The sequence below is a fragment of the Chelonia mydas genome, chromosome 11 (genome assembly GCF_015237465.2).
Source record: "Chelonia mydas isolate rCheMyd1 chromosome 11, rCheMyd1.pri.v2, whole genome shotgun sequence".
Lineage (NCBI taxonomy): Eukaryota > Metazoa > Chordata > Testudines > Cheloniidae > Chelonia > Chelonia mydas.
In genome coordinates, this window is record NC_051251.2 from 75939141 (window position 1) to 75955677 (window position 16537).

The 16537-nt window shown below is 43.4% G+C and overlaps 1 protein-coding gene across 9 annotated transcripts in view; it reads right to left on the reverse strand.

The window, feature by feature from the left end:
* The window catches only part of DIP2A (disco interacting protein 2 homolog A), a 237154-nt gene that overhangs the window by 37291 nt on the left and 183326 nt on the right, over window positions 1-16537 (reverse strand). For 5 of the 9 annotated variants that reach the window (XR_005227324.2, XR_005227325.2, XM_037912377.2 and 2 more), the window contains 8 exons: window positions 10537-10673; window positions 7874-7954; window positions 7220-7347; window positions 5813-5927; window positions 4430-4631; window positions 4046-4155; window positions 3842-3922; window positions 658-781 (listed from right to left, as the gene is read on the reverse strand). Coding sequence is in view for 7 of the 9 variants with exons in the window: in XM_037912377.2 (XP_037768305.1) it covers window positions 658-781; window positions 3842-3922; window positions 4046-4155; window positions 4430-4631; window positions 5813-5927; window positions 7220-7347; window positions 7874-7954; window positions 10537-10673 (978 nt within the window). In the remaining 2 variants the exon portion in view is untranslated. Of the gene's footprint in view, window positions 1-657; window positions 782-3841; window positions 3923-4045; window positions 4156-4429; window positions 4632-4861; window positions 4885-5781; window positions 5928-7071; window positions 7152-7219; window positions 7348-7873; window positions 7955-10536; window positions 10674-16537 lie in introns of those variants that run through there. The other 4 variants (XM_037912378.2, XM_037912379.2, XM_037912380.2 and 1 more) reach the window with 4 other exon arrangements.

A 16537-nucleotide genomic window follows, 5' to 3' on the forward strand; every position in this document is an offset into this window, starting at 1 on the left:
CTCTTGAGATCCCTTCAAGTCCTACATTTCTCCAATTCTCTAATTAATACATTCCATGAAGTTTGAGACGGTGTGGTAGGTTATAAAGTGGACAATCCGATCTTTCAGAATAATATATATTTGTCTTTCGTAAGTTAACATTATGCAGTCTCTAAACTACCCTATTTGCAGAGATACACACTCCTGTTCTACATTTACAAACATGCATTAGGGACACAGAGACCAAACATGAACTCATTCTAGAGATGGTCACTTCCTGTTAGGACACAGGTGCATTTGTGGCTCAGCACTGCCCTCTACTGTATCTATTCTGTGAATGCACACACCGTTTCACTCTTTGGAACCGAGAATCCGGTACCTTTCATGTGATCTAAATTCATTCCCTATTCACTTCCCAATGGCCTGGTATTGCACAACTGTCCAGATACATTCCATCTGACCTTCATAGATTTGATAAATTTATCCTGCCAACTGGAGAATCGGCTTAGCAGAAAAAGCAGTGAAGCAAAGAAGCCTTCCTCTTAACAATTACATGCTGGCCACTCTGAGATGAATTACCAAATTAAATGGCTGTGGGACTGTTCGAGCATAGAAATGCTTACATTCCTTTCCCCACAATTTATTACTTTACAGTATCTGCCATCTCTATTCCCTTACCTGGAGGATAAACCAAAGCGACATGGTCTCCAACATTCAGTCGTCCCTTCTCCATCAGTGCAGCTGCCACCCTCTCTGCTTTCTTGTGCAGTTGTACACATGATGCCGTGCTAGCTACTGTGCCCTATATAATACAAATGTGACTTAGGAAAACTTGGCAGGAAATATATTTTGACACTGAGTAAAATAAATAGCCTTAGATCTAACATTTCATTACAATTATGGTTTTAGCATTGTACTGGATAGAATTAAAGACTTGTTGAAACAACATTAGGATGGCAGAATTCAGTTAGTTTTTACAATTTTGACAGCTAATACAGGTATTTTAAAGTTTTTTATTTTTATCAATTTTAATTTTCACAGTTGTGCAAAATTATGGGTTAAAAGCATTTTCCCCCCAATTTATATAGATTTAATTTTATCGGGGAGTCAGCTAAGGGTGGGGGAGGGGCAGTAATTATTTATTGACAATAGACACCGATTCGAAAAGCTTTATAACCATTGAAACACAAACTGTCAACCACATCTCAAAATATTAAGCCTTAAATCAAACTTTAATAACTTCTCAAGCAACATTTTTCTGACTTTCCAACATGTAAATTTCACTGATGATCGATGGAAATGTGTTTTAATCAGTTTACATGTGCACAGTGAAATCTGCGTTCATGGACGTTTACCAGTAAAAATTGAACCCTGCCAAGCCTAACTATATTCAAACACTTTAGCAGCTCGGAAACTGGGCCAATTGCACCAAAAACTCTTAAAACGCACACAGAACTGGCTGTGCTGTAGTCCACGTATTTACAAGTCGCCAGTGTTATACATATCAGATAATGAAGATACTCTGGTACAAGTTCTAAATTTGCCTTTCCACACAAATTTTATAGCTTAAACCCATCTTTGTTATTTGAAACCAAGATGATGAAAATGGAGCATACTTTTCTGATTCTGCCAGTAAAATGATTCATTATAGCAGAAAACAAAAGAAGTTAAGGCATTCTTTCACCTTCAGTGTCTTGTTCAAACAAGTCTGTACAGGGGGCAATACAGAAAATCCTCTATAGTCCTTACAATGTTAATTTACTCTCCTTTCCCTCCACCCACTTCTTGTTCCATTCCCTGCCTCACAACCAATTACCTTATCTAGACACTATTTAAAGGCTTGTCACCTTTACAGTTAGACTTTCCCCCACTACTTTAACTGTCTTAGTCAAAGTTTATTTTATTCTTAATTCAGTGTTTACCTCTTACATTTCCGATAGCTATATTTGCATTTCCTAATTTAATGCCCTTTGCTTTAAATTTCTCTCCATTAATGATATTGTTCTGTACTGCACAGTAGATAGTAATACCAGGCCCTCACAGGGAGCACCAGTAAACATTCCTAGCTAGCAAAGCAGGTAACCAGGAGTCCGGAGGAGCTCTGCTAATGAACATGGCAGTTGACTTTCAGGTCAGTGAAGAAAAAAAATAAATTCATTTCTGGGGGTAACAATTCAGTGTGGAGGTTTCCTGGACTACAGTAGGATAGTCTGCAGCCTTGGGGAACATTTTAGAGAAGTGGTTGTCGAAGCCCTGCAGTCCCAACAGTGAGGAAATTTGATTTTGGATTAGGACACAGGACAGAATATGCTGATACAGCATTCATCAGCTCGCCCACAAGGCCCCCCTACCCCACCAACATTTAAACCTCTCAAAGACTGACTTTTGCCCTGCTGCCTAGGTTCACCTAGATAACTTGTACAAACATGCTTCTTTGCCACTCCTCTTCTGCGAGCCGCTTGTTTGTCTGCTCCTAGGCAGTGAGCTCTTCAGGCCCAAGCACTCCCACAATCACATTGTAAACCAGATCGGAAATGTCTGGTGAGAGGTATGGTGTGGGGCTGCCAGGACAGATTAACATTGCTTGGCCCAAGCTGAAGCGACCACAATGACTCAGGTCTTGTCCTCTTTCACATTCCTGACCGGTCGGTAGTGAGAGAGTCACTGGAAAAGCACACAGCAGAACTCTGAATGGTAACTGAATTTCTGTCCCTCCCTGCTCTGGAGGTGAAGGTCACTTCAGAGAGCTTGCTGCTACAAACACTACCACAAAGACAGCGTCCCTCCCCACCAACCGGCTCTTCAGAGACCATTTGTGCTGGTCATGTGTCCTGCACCTTTGCTTGCCTGCACACATGTTTTATTTGCCAGCAAGGTGGAGGGTCACAAGGTAGCTGGTGAGTCAGACACCTCAGACCTACTGCTTCCCAAGAGTGTGTTTGCAAGCAGGCAATCCTGCTGACGGAGGCAGAGCACAGCTAGCTTGCTGTCGGTCACAGCAGCAACAGGCAGTCCTTAACCAAAGTGGACTTTTAGGATATGTCTACATTGCAATTAAAAACCCGTGACTGGCCTGTGCCAGCTGAGGTGGGCTCAGGGACTTGGGCTAAGGGCCTGTTTAATTGTGGTGTAGACATTCGGGCTTGTGCTGGAGCCCAGAGCCCTGCGAGGTGGGAGGGTCCCAGAGCTCAGGCCTGAATGTCTACGCTGCAATTAAACAGTCCCTTAGCCCGAGCCAGCTGGCACAGGCCAGCCATGGGTTTCTAACTGCAGTGTAGACACATCCTTAGGGCTCATCTGATGACCCAGAGCTCTAGAACATTGTACATGGAAACGTTCCATTGACTGTCAGCACCACCCCCAAAAGAGGTAGAACCCACTGGCACAAGTGGAAGGGTCAGAGGTGCCCCTGAACCCAAGAAAGCAGGAACAGAGACCTCCAATGTGTGCCCTGGATCCATGACAATCTTTTTTCTCCTCTGTCACAGCTCTGGCAAGATCTGCCTTCTCTTACCCTTCTACTCGAAGGGCGATGAGAGTGAAACCACAAATGCCAAGCATGGTGTAGACTTCAAATCTGAGGGAAGCTGGACACGCAGCTGCTGCAGCTCTCTGAAACTAGCCAGGATGTAGACTAGGGTTCTAGGGAGGGATCAGAGAGCGAGCACAGCGTGAAGAAGCTAAAATGCGGACTGTGCGCATTCATTAGTGTGTGCTGGGAACGAGAGGAGTCCGCCCACCATCAGTAACGCGTGGAGCATTTTAGGCTGTAACATGCACCTGCCACGTCCCATTTTCCTTCTTCAAACCCAGATAATTTTATTCATTACTTGATATGAAAACAAGCCTCAGGGCATCTCACCTTGGAATTCAGCAACAGAAAGAGAGGGTGATCTGGGGTTGTCTGGGCTCGCCACTGAAGAACATCTGCTAAGTACAGGAACTGAAACAGAAAGAAGACAGGACAGAAAACATTCAGACTCCCTTGACACATACCATGATCAGCTTCAGTAGGGTACTAAAACAACTGCTACCCTTGGATACATGCAGAAAGACTTGGTGCTACCTTTCTTGCCTGATCATTATCCTCCAGCTGGGTAACGTCTCTCCCTGAGGCTTGTGCAATTCTCTTTCCAGCAACAAGGTTGCCCACTATCATAGAAGCAGGACCAACATCTGGGTTAACAAATTGAGCAAAATGAGAAGATAACTCCATTTAACAAAGCCAATCATAATTAAATAACTAATAATTAAGCATGCATATTACCATAAATAACAAATGCAATGTAACGTTAAAAAATAAAAAAGGAAACTGAAAGGATGAAACCAAACATCAGATCTGACAGGACAAACGTAACCTGGTATCACAGACTTTAACACGTTCAGTTACTGAGACAGCAACAGTTAGAGACTAACATGAAGGCTGACCTATATACTCCGCTTTAGTTACCTGGCTGTTTTTGTCGAGGTTTAGGCAAGTTGGTAACACAGGTATGAGGACACATCAAGACATTGCAAGGGTGCAGAGCACCCTCTAGAAAGCGCTGTTTTGTTTCTGAAATATGAATTCCTCCGAGTGGAGCCTTTGGCAAGGTGTTGGCAGGAACCAAAGCAAGACAATACACACCCACTTGGTGAATGCTGTCAATTGCCTTGAGGGGGGGAAAAAAGAATTAATTGTGTACAGTGACATGGCACTTAGCTGGTACAAGAATTCTAAAGTAATTTATAACATCACAAATTTTACTTGCACCATCCTTTGCAAATAAAGGGTCCAATTCTGCACTCACTGAATTCACAGAAGTTGTCCCATGACTTCAATGGGAGCAGGAGCAGATCCATATTTCCGCTCGCGCAGTCAAGCCCAAGGTGATGCCACTTGCACACCACTGATTAGGGAAGTTACTGAAACATGGGTGATAAGTGCAGAAAGGTTGTGAAGGCCAAAACTGTGTCACAGTGTACTTAGCATGTATGGTGCAACTACAGAAACACAGTAGAACGTAAACCACAAAAAGATATAGAGGGGAAATATTTAGCTGCTTAACACTTGCTATCTGCTCCAGCCTGAGAACCACGCAGAACAGAAATGGGTCACACTTGTGTTTCTATGAATGACATCCTTACCATTACCAAGTAAATTGGTAATAGAAGACTTAAAATCCTATGAATTTATGTAGAGACCATTGTCTCTTTATTCCTACACAGCTTTCCCCTCGGCTTAAGAGTCATCCCCCTTTATATTGTTCTCCTCAGCCCTCCCCTCCTTCACACTTCATTTTCTGATTCCTCGGCCATTCCTGCTCTTTCAGTTATTGCACCTTGCTGCCTCCTTAGAAGTGATTGGCTACTTCAGAAATACCTGACTACTAGTGGACAAAGTGACCTAAAGTAGCTGTTCAATTTAGGGGCATACAGGAGACATGGAGCACTCCCAAATCACACAAGCTACTCACAAACATTCTAAAATAGACATTTGCTTTTGATATTTTGTAGACATTCAACATTAAGTTCTTTCAGAATCAAACAGACCAAAGGACACTGGCAAAAATAAAGATTAACGAATTACAAATTGAAGTATCTTCTGAAGGATTTGAAAATTCCAATCAAAATGAACTGCAGAAATAATTTCTCAAGAATAAACTGATTTTGGTCTTGAAAAAAATTCCATTAGCTAACACCCCAGAAACACATTCAGAAGTGAGCTTATCAGAGGTTGTTTAGGCCAGTTTGAAGGTAAGGTTGTTTATATAGAAAAACAGAAGCTCTGATATTCTCATTTGATACATTAGCCTTATTCACCTGAAAAAAGAGAAAGGACAGATCTGACTACCTGTAGAACCCTGCTCATCCACTGAAAGCTATCCTCCTCCGAGGCATCAGGCCGCTGCTCTGCCACAAGCACTATTCGATCGTCATGCAGAACGGTCACAGAAAACACTGCTATCCTGGAACACAAAGGGCAGAAGAATGATAGGACTAGAAAAGACGCTACGTATAATGAACCCAGCAGGGTTTATTACAACATGCATGGCTGTAACTCCTGTGGAACAGTTTTCACAGACACAAACATCATTTATGCCAGACCACCACAAAATCATTCACAACTTGAGGACAAGAAGCAGTGTATTTTAATGTTCTTTTCTCAGACTTGAGAGAATTTTCACTTCACCACTATGGTACATGTGCTATTACAAGCAGGGTTCAACACACACAGGAGCTGTGCAAACTTTCACTATCCTTGTCGTGCATATTGACTCTAACCTACATCTAACTACTGAATCTCTCTCGGAAAGAGGTGGTCAAAGGGTGGCATGTCTAGCTGTGTATCTAGACTGATAACTAGACACCTGCTTCCTTTGTGGGCCAAACTGGCTTTGAACCCAGGTCTCCAGGGGGGAAAAGGCTAGCAATACCTCAACAAGTTGGGAGCCAATTTTTGAAAATGATGCCTTAATTGATGGAAGTGACACACTGATGAGGAAACAATACACTTTTGCTGTAGGTTCAACAAGTAACTCACCAGCAGTTCCTCATGCCACAGCTGTAATCAGCGGGGACACCTGAGCTGAATGCCCCTCTACGTAAGAGTGATAAGTTGGGCACTATAGTATTACTTTCGAGGGTCCTTCAGAGGCCCCAAACAGCCAGCTTGTTCTTCTCAGGGCACGTTGCCAGGTGCATCTATTAGCACAAGCAGCTGTGGGACGGAGATGTCTGGAGGGGTTAGCTCTGTTAGGGGGAAGGGAACTTGTGTTCTAGGTTTGGTAGGGGTCTCAGTTCTGCTGGCTCTTGGGGGGAAGCTGCTGCTTAATTTTATTTGTCTTGTGTTAGGGTGCCTAGAGCTCTGGATAGGCATCCACATTTATTTTTTTAGAAATCAAAATAAAATACATACACAGATGATGCAAAACTGAACAAAGAGGTATTGCAAAGTTTTAATTAGAAACTTAAACACAGAGAGAAGAGGTCAGTAAGACTAATGATTTCACCAGGTCAAGGGAATTTTAAACAATTTAGAATCTAGTTTACATAAATTAGGTTTCATGCTGTATGCTGCAGGGGAAGCCACACTTTCATATTCATACTCACATGGTGGCGTCTTGCCCCCAAAGCACATGTCTAGAAGTTCAATTCAGAAATCTCCCACACCTTGAAAGCATTGTGAAATGCTGGATGAGCAGAGGATAAATACACAAGAATACAATGTTAGGGAATAAGTTCCTCTCAAAATATTCACCTTCCTCGGTAGACAAACTTCATTGGTTCTACTGCCAGTGCTGTGGCTACTACATCATCAGCGTTGTGTTTGCGAATGTTCACCACCATCAGACCATCCAGCTTTCCCACCACAAAAACCAAACTGTCCTGAAAAGACGACAGGCTTAGAAATAGAAAAGCCACACAAAATGCAAACCCAAGACTCCCAGCAATACAAGATCATCAACCCTATGGATAAGAGAGTGACATTATATAGACTTATATGAGGAAAACAGACTCTCTGGATAGAAAATCCTCTTGAATGCAGCTGTGCTCACACAGGAGGCGGCGGCTACCTGCCAAAGCCGGCTACTTGACCCAAGATGTGCTCTTGCTCTATCAGATGAGTTCAGGGACATGATCCTGTCATTTGGCTTTGAAATCAGGAGCACTAGGAACCCATGATCCAACAGCTGGAGAAGATATCTGGAAGATACTTCCCCTTGAGAGAGCAATATTAACTTGACATTCCAGCCTTAGTTTCATCTGATCTGCAGATTGTCACACAAGATTATATTTCAGTATTCCTGTTCTGTTTTCCTAGATCCTCCTATCTACTTCCTACTGGGTAGTCTATTAATTCAATAGTGGATTCACTTGGGCATTTGGAACAGTTTTGTCCATTCATACTTACAGGTCCAATAAAGCCAAGCAATCCTGTTCTCGTGAAGGGTTGAGCTGAAACAGGCACCCCTGCTGCTGTCACTGGAATGGTCTGATAGAATACAGAAGATAAAGTATTCAGATACACACCACAGGCAATTCACTTTTTAACGAGTACTGTGAAGCTAAAACGCATTCACCTTCCGTTTCAGTGAAAATCTTTTATGATTAAACACAGAATGCACTAGAGAGAGTGAGAGAGCATTTACTGTCCTCCTGGCTGACATGGCTGTAACTCGCGCTGTGAGGTAGGCAAGAACAATCCTATTACAGGGGGGAGAACAGGCACAACAAGAGCTGAGTGACTTGCCCAAGGTCACATAGCAAGTCCATGACAGAGCTGGAACATAACCCAAAACTGAAAACCAGAGCTTGTGTTTTAACCAGGTAAGGTCCACGAACAACCCCTCTTGTGTGGCCTCTGCTGGTTTCCTTACCGTTTCTGAGGACTACCCCACCTGGCCTGCCTGCCTCCTCACTGCTACCTGACTGGACAGCCTGACATTGGAAACCCTCAGCAAGAACTCCCTCCAGAAACATAACCTGGTTCAGGTACTGGGAGCTGGCTAGAAGTTGTTTCCGGCAGCGAGGAAGATGGCCAGGACTCCTGGTATAAAAGAGTCCTGACGCATCATTTTTGAAACAGAAAACCCTCCCTGATCCCATGATAGCACTGGTGTCTGCAACAGCAGTGTCTGAGTGCCTCCCAAAAGTAAAACAGGACAACAATGGTCACTTCCTTCCTTCCTTGCTGGCAAGGATGCCTAAAGTACTACTTTTTGGTTGTGCTTTCTGGGGAATGGGCCTGTATGTGTGAAAACATGAGATTCAGACACTGCTGCAGTAAAGCTTGGGCAAAACGTCGGGTTTTGCATGTGTCACCAAATGCAGCGAGGCTGCCTGTTCTTATTTCATCCTCTCTTCAAACTGCCTCCAAGCCCGAAGGAACATCATCTCATGTGTTATCCAACCGCAGATTATTCAGAGTTCTAAGTTTTACAGCAAGTAATCAAAATCTACTTTTAGATCAAAAACGGGCATATGGTTTTCAATACACTAGGAAAATTGTTACTTAAGCCATGTGGCAATAGCTGAATAATATTAGTATGCATGTAGGGGATTATGACGTGGTATCAGATCTATGCGAATCATCACCTGACTTGATGCAATATCATCTTTGAAATGTCTTAATGTAACTTTACAAGCTAATGCTGTGCTGGCACAGAGATGAGATGATCCTACACGGATTATGTACAGGATGCGAATATTAGCATGATACTAGCATCCTGAATATAAAAAAAGATGATTGACTGCTAATGCTATTTCATAATTTGGTTAAAGCAAAAACAAGTTGCAGGTGTGATGTGTTATTCGAGTGGATGAAGAGAGGTGTATTTTGCCAGGGCTTTTATTGAATTAATTAAAACAGATGCTGTTGCAATCAACATGAGCATATCTGCTGTGACACAGGTCCAGAAAGGGTTACACAGCTAGCCCGCTAACTGACTCAGATTCAACCTTTAGAGACATATTAGTAGACAATGTTTGTGTTTTTTGTGTATTTACATATATATTGTTAGAGGTTGACAATGTAACCAAACGGTTCCTTTCTATTGGTGTATTCTGTTAATTCAGAGATCAAAAGGGTTTGTTAATATTTAAATGAACTGTGAATGCAGTGATATCACTGCCTTCATTTCTCTCTGAAGTACATAGTAAACTCCCTATAAATGGTGGGAGATAAGCGATTGCCTTATGTTAATCCGTGAAGCTAATTACCAGCGTTGCTTCGGAAAGAGGAGGTTACTTCAAAGACACTATTCTTCACCCAAGGAACACCTGCTATCAAGAGGCTGACAATAGCCTGCCAGGGATCTATAAAAACTCTTGGGCCCTGATGCTTTCATCTCAGATCTGCTTAAGCTTCATCGGGGAAGTCTGAGTTGCAAGACTGAGGTTTCCAGTTCCATTCTGGATCGCCCTGATACTGGGCACTGGACTATAACCCAATGAACTGATTCTGGAAAGGATTCTTTGTAACTCTAAAGCTCACCATCTCTACTATCAGACTGACCTAAGAACTCTCTTTGTATCTGTATGTATAATGATCCTTTAACCAATATGCTCGCTCTCTTCTTTTTAAATAAATTTTAGTTTAGTTAATAAGAATGGACTGTGTGTGTGTTTGGGTAAGATCTGAAATACACATTAACCTGGTGGGTAAGGTGTCCAATCCTTTGGGACTGGTAGAATATTTTATGTGATGAACAAGATTTTCAGTCATCATCATATTTGACTTGGCTGTCTGGGTGGGAGCTCAAGGCTGGTTTGCTTTAAGGGAACTCTATTTCTGGCTTCTGGGTAACCAGTAAGATATTGTACAAGCTGGTTTGTCGCTGGCTTGGTGAATCTAAGTATTAGAATAACCACCAGTTTTAGGGATTGTCTGCCCCATTCTTTGCAGTTGGCCCTAATTAAGCGCACTCAGCATTTCCCCCTCTTCCCCGGGACCCCAGTCACACCTGCAAAAAGAAACTGATAGGCAGAATTATGTGTCTCCTCACAAACAAATAATAAAAGAATCTTTTTAATCAAAGGTTATCAAGGGCATAAAAGTCATAGAAAGACACAAACCTCAAACACATTCTTGGTGATTCCAAGCAGACCATAGTATGCTGTCCCAGTTGCACCAGAATTCACACATATTTCACCAACCTCATCAGTTTTACATAGATAAGGAGTTCCATCCACCTTCACAACACACACATTAGCTACAGAGGTAGAGCAAGAATGCAATGGTATTATCATCTATGTATATTTTGGTAAACTGGTAGACACAGAAATTGGCTTGCTGCTAAACACAGTAACATGATTAAACAAATTTCAATATTGAGCAGCTAAACCAGAAACATTACATATAAAAAAAAGTCAAAAAGGAGGGTTTTGTTATAGAAATTTAAAAAGCATTTTGATAATCTGAGTAACGCTATCTCTGATTTATGTATTCTCTAGATATAAAAACTACAAACTTTCAAATTTCTGATCCCCCCTCCCCATTATGTTCTAGGCCTTACTACATAATACCACAACCTCTTAGCATTTGCTTTTGAATGTGAAGGCCAAAATATAATCCATGGCAGCTGGTTAGGTAAATGAGGATTTATGTAGTATTAAAGATGACAAATTTCGATAATACCAATTACAAATTAATAATTGCTTTTGATTTACTGTTGCACATAGCATATTCGGAGACATTAAATCCTTAAATTAAATATGCAACACACACAAGTTAGAAATGGAAACAAAAGCTATTAGGCCACTTTTATTCCTGCTGCCAGTTTAGGATTGGTTCAAATGAATTTTTCTAGTACTTTGTCCAGTCTTCTTTTCAAACACGCCAAGTTTCCAACAGCCGTTGAGATGCTCTTTCATAATCTAACAGAACTCCCTTGCTATGTTGCCTAAAATTTCCTTTTCTTCACCAACTCTCATTACTTCAGATTACATCACCTGGTACCACCATAAATAAGCTTTCCTTTAGAGTTTGTTGATATTTTCCATTCCTTAGATAAACTATCTATGTTTAGCTGTTTTAATACTTCCTGATAAATCATTCCCTCTACTGCCTTATTCTTGTTGCTCTTCTATGAAGTCTCTTCAATTTTCTACACCATTCTGGTACTGAGGGCCACAGAACTCAAGGCAAATTTCCAGTGTGGTCTCACTAAAGTTGTCTACAGAGATTATCTTCTCCCTGCTCTGGAACACTCGTGTTCGCAAACCAGAGATCACACTGGCCTTTTTCACAGCAATCCGTGGCTCTCTTCCTCTGAGGCCACCCATGGGTCTCTCAAGATACAGCACTCCATATAGGCGTCTATGCCTATGCCAGCTTGCTGGGAGTATTCTGCATTTCCCAATCCCTGGGAGAGCCAGTATCTGACCGCGTCTGGGATGAGGCAGTACAAGATAACTCGCCACCTGCGTGGGGGTGGTGATGATGATGATGGAGCTAGCCAGCTCAGATGCAGAAGAATGAAGACCAGGATGGGATGGTGTGGGTGGGTCAGTAGAGCAGCTGGAACCCTACCCTCACCCCACCCTGTGTTATCCAAACTAGGGCCAGCATGTGGGCAGGGCTACCGTCTCTTCAAGTGGGCTAACAAGCTCTCTGTTGAAAAAGGGAGCAAAACCACAGAGTATTTCTATATCCTTCTGCGGCTTGTTGGTTTCCAAAGCTGGATGCTCGTAACCAGAAGTGATATTGGGGTAAGTAAATTGAAATTGCTTTTTCTTTAACTCCGTGTGCTTGCACCTGTTACTGCTACAGACCCTCCTTTTCCCTGTCCCCACATGCCCTCTGCAGTTCACCCGCCCCCTGCAGCGGGGATTAGTGACTGAGGACCCTTCCTCCACAGGGCTAGCACCCCTGCAAGGGACTTCTGTTCTTCCCTCCCTCCCGCCTCCCAAGTGCTGGCAGGAAGCACTGTTAGTGTTGGCTGCTGCAGGCTCCAGGAGGAAGTGTCATTCCTCGCAGGGCCCTTTCTCCCTTGGGCATCCCTCCAGTCCCCAGGCTGAGCTGAGCCCAGCCCCCTCAACAGCACAGGCTTGCTGTGCCCTTTTCTCCACTTGCGCAGGCTCCAGTTCTCCATTGCTCTGGGATCTCTGTAATCAGTGTGTGAAAGGTGCTTCAAGCTGCATCTGTCTGAGCCAGTGTGTGGCCCTGATGGGAGTGTTAACCAGGCCCAGGCCAGGAGCTGGCCAGCAGCACCCATCTGGGTGTGTGGATTCTTTTCTGGGCTTCTGAAAATTGGAAATGAGAAGCCAATCCCTTAATCCAAGTCCCCGTCCTGCCCCATTACATCTCGCTCAGAGCGCCCTGTGAAGTCCTTGGAGCTTCTCACAGTGTTTCTTAGGGACACACGGGCTCTGGACCCTCTTGGCCCCAGCGCAGGCTGCTGTGTAGATAGGAAGCGACGTGGAAAGCGCCAGGACAAACGATGGGTATGTCCATGCAGCAAGAGCTGTGAATGGTCTAGCACAGGTAACAGCAGCAATGAAGACAGCACAGCATGGGCTAGCGAGCCAGGTATGTACCCACGGTCTGCACTGCGCTTGCCCTCCCTGTGCTGACACCCACACAGCGCTGCCTTCATTAATCACACTAGCTGCATTCAAGCTAGCTCGGGCAGGCAAGCCTGCGCACAGCTTCTCTTACAATCTGTCACAGTTTTCCAAGTCAGTCTTTGAACTGAAGCCTTGAGGGGCTTATAGGCAGCACTTGCTTCTACCACTGTCCAGTAAGCGCTGAGAGAGGTCACTGAATAGAAACAGGAATATTCCCTCCCTCACTGAATTTGTATAACTCAGCCCCCAAGCCTGGCCTGGTGCAGACAGAGACTAAAATCTTTGGTGGCAGCTCAGGAAATGTCAACTTTCAGAGGACCTTTCTGTCCTTGCCAGCCTGTATCTGAACCAGGAGACCCTTAATTCACCCTAATGAAACTGAGCATGTGAAAGACGAATGTGTCAGTTACCCACTGGTCTCCATCCTAATTTTAAATTGTCCACCAGAATGATCATCATTATCAATAAAACTGGAACTTTGGATCTGTTTACATGATAGCATCTGGCAACCCCAATAAGGCAACACCGCAACCAAACCTTTGACACAGGACAAAAAGTTTAAACTGCTCTAGTGAGAGCTCACCAGTTGCTAGGCAGGATGTACACCTCTCTTCCCTAGCCCTGCGGGCGTGGACTAGAAATTGGAAGTTTTTAAGTTACACAGACGTACGAACCATTAGCTTCAGGCCAGCTACGCGTAAACCCATTTTCAGATTCATAATACTGATGAGTTCCAAATATAAGGCTGTTAAGCAGGCATGCCAACGGAGAATTAGTTCTTTCCTATGGCCGCAAAAAAGGTTCTTCAATTAATTAATTAAAAAAAGCTATCTACACTACTTTCCTTAACGGCGATGCAGGTGAGAATTAGATACACAGTGCAATGACCTACGGCCACATACAGGTGCCACAGTCATCAGCTAACCTGCATGCGTGACGTGAGCGGTAGCCTTGATTACCTTCCAATAACCCGTGTCTCTCTCTGTGGAGCGAGACGACAATGCTACTGTCAGTAACATTAAGGCTCACATACAGTCACCACAACCTCTACCAAAAAGCAAGACCACAAACAAGTGAGCAGGTCTGATTCTAACCAGTAGAAGATAGTGATACTCACAAATGAGTACAATACAGTAGCCAGCATAGGTCATTTGAGGACAAAATGACAGTGACAGATGCATAGTAGATGGCAAGATGGGACAATTAAATATGTAGATATCAAATTCAATTAACTTCAAAAAGCTCATAAAACCAACCTCCCCTAAAGCTCTAACATAGGATAATCACTATCAGAGGACAATCCAGTAACCTTTTGCATTTGTTTGTTCAATACACTAAGCACCTGAAAAGTAAACTCTTTGCACAGACAAATAAGATACATTATTTTCTGATACAGCTATTCAAATGCTATTAAATAGCTGTATGCTGAAATAGGTCTCGTCCTTCTATGACATTGTCTATACTTGAGTCAATGGGAATATAGGAGTTGCTCAAATAAATTAATCTCCAATATCACAGTCGGACAAGACAGAATAATGCATCAGTAATAGGCCCAGATCCCTTCTAAATTAGGACATTTTACCATTAAGACTGAACAGAGTAATTTCTCATGTTGGAGTGATAAGACAAAATTAGTTTTTGACTGGAACTTGGCTGAGACTTCATATATATCCATTCAACCCAGCCCACTGATTCTTAAACATCCAGACTTGCTATTAATGATCTGGATGATGGGATGGATTGCACCTTCAGCAAGTTCGTGGATGACACTAAGCTGGGGGGAGAGGTAGATATGCTGGAGGGTAGGGATAGGGTCCAGAGTGATCTAGACAAATTGGAGGATTGGGCCAAAAGAAATCTGATGAGGTTCAACAAGGACAAGTGCAGAGTCCTGCATTTAGGACGGAAAAATCCCATGCACCGCTACAGACTGGGGACCAACTGGTTAAGCAGCAGTTCTGCAGAAAAGGACCTGGGGATTACAGTGGATGGGAAGCTGGATCAGAGTCAACAGTGTGCCATTGTTGCCAAGAAGGCTAATGGCATACTGGGCTGCATTAGTAGGAGCATTGCCAGCAGATTGAGGGAAGTGATTATTCCCCTCTATTTGGCACTGGTGAGGCCACATCTGGAGTACTGTGTTCAGTTTTGGGGCCCCCACTCCAGAAAGGATGTGGACAAATTGGAGACAGTGCAGTGGAGGGTAAGGAAAATTGGAGACAGTGCAGTGGAGGGTAAGGAAAATGATTAGGGGGCTGGGGCACATGACTTATGAGGAGAGGCTGAGGGAACTGGGCTTATTTGGTCTGCAGAAGAGAAGAGTGAGGGGGGATTTGACAGCAGCCTTCAACTACCTGAAGAGTGAGGGGTTTCCAAAGAGGATGGAGCTCGGCTGTTCTCAGTGGTGGCAGATGACAGAATGAGGAGTAATGGTCTCAAGTTGCAGTAGGGGAGGTCTAGGCTGGATATTAGAAAAAAACTATTTCACTAGGAGGGTGGTGAAACACTGGAATGAGTTTCCTAGGGAGGCGGTGGAATCTCCATCCTTAAAGGTTTTTAAAGCCTGGCTTGACAAAGACCTGGCTGGGATGATTTAGTTGCGGTTGGTCCTGATTTGAGCAGGGTGTTGGACTAGATGACCTCCTGAGGTCTCTTCCAACCCTAATTTTCTATGATTTTGCTATGATTCTATTTGACATATGGAATAAATGGGACAGTCAGTTTAGCCCTTGTCTGATGTGAAATTTGTTATAGATATTGGATGCCATACAGAACTCTGAAGGAAAGGACAGAGGCCCCCTTCTCTTCATACAATTCAGTATTTTCATTAATGACTTGGGTAACGGGAGTGGAGAGTATGCTTATAAAATCTGCAGATAACACCAAGCTAGAAGGGGTTGCTAGCCCTCTGGAGGACAGGATTAGAATTCAAAACATCCTTGACAAACTGGACAATTGGTCTGAAATCAACAAGATGAAATCCAATAAAGACAAGTGCAAAGCACTTCACTTAGGAAGGAAAAAGCAAATGGACAAGTACAAAATGGGGAGTAACTGGCCAGGTGCTCGTACTGCTGAAGAGGATCTGGGGGGTACAGTACTCATAAACTGAATGAGTCAATATGATGCAGTTGTAAAAAAGGCTAATATAATTCTGGGGTGTGTTAAACGGAGTGTCATACGTAAGATAAAAGGTAATTGTTCTGCTTTCTTTGGCACTAGTGAGGCCTCAGGTGGAATACTGTGCCCCGTTTGGGGTGCCAAACTTTAACAGAGATGTGGACCAATGGGAGAGAGTCCAGACGAGAGCAACAAAAATGATCAAAGGGTTAGAAATCCCGACCTACGAGAAGAAGTTAAAAGCTGGGCATGTTCAGTCTTGAGAAGAGACAACTGAAGATGATGAGCCTCTTCCAATACATTGAGGCCTGTTATACAGAGGACGGGGATCAGTTTTCCATGCCTACTGATGGCAGGACAAGAAGTCACCAGCTTAATCTGCACCAAG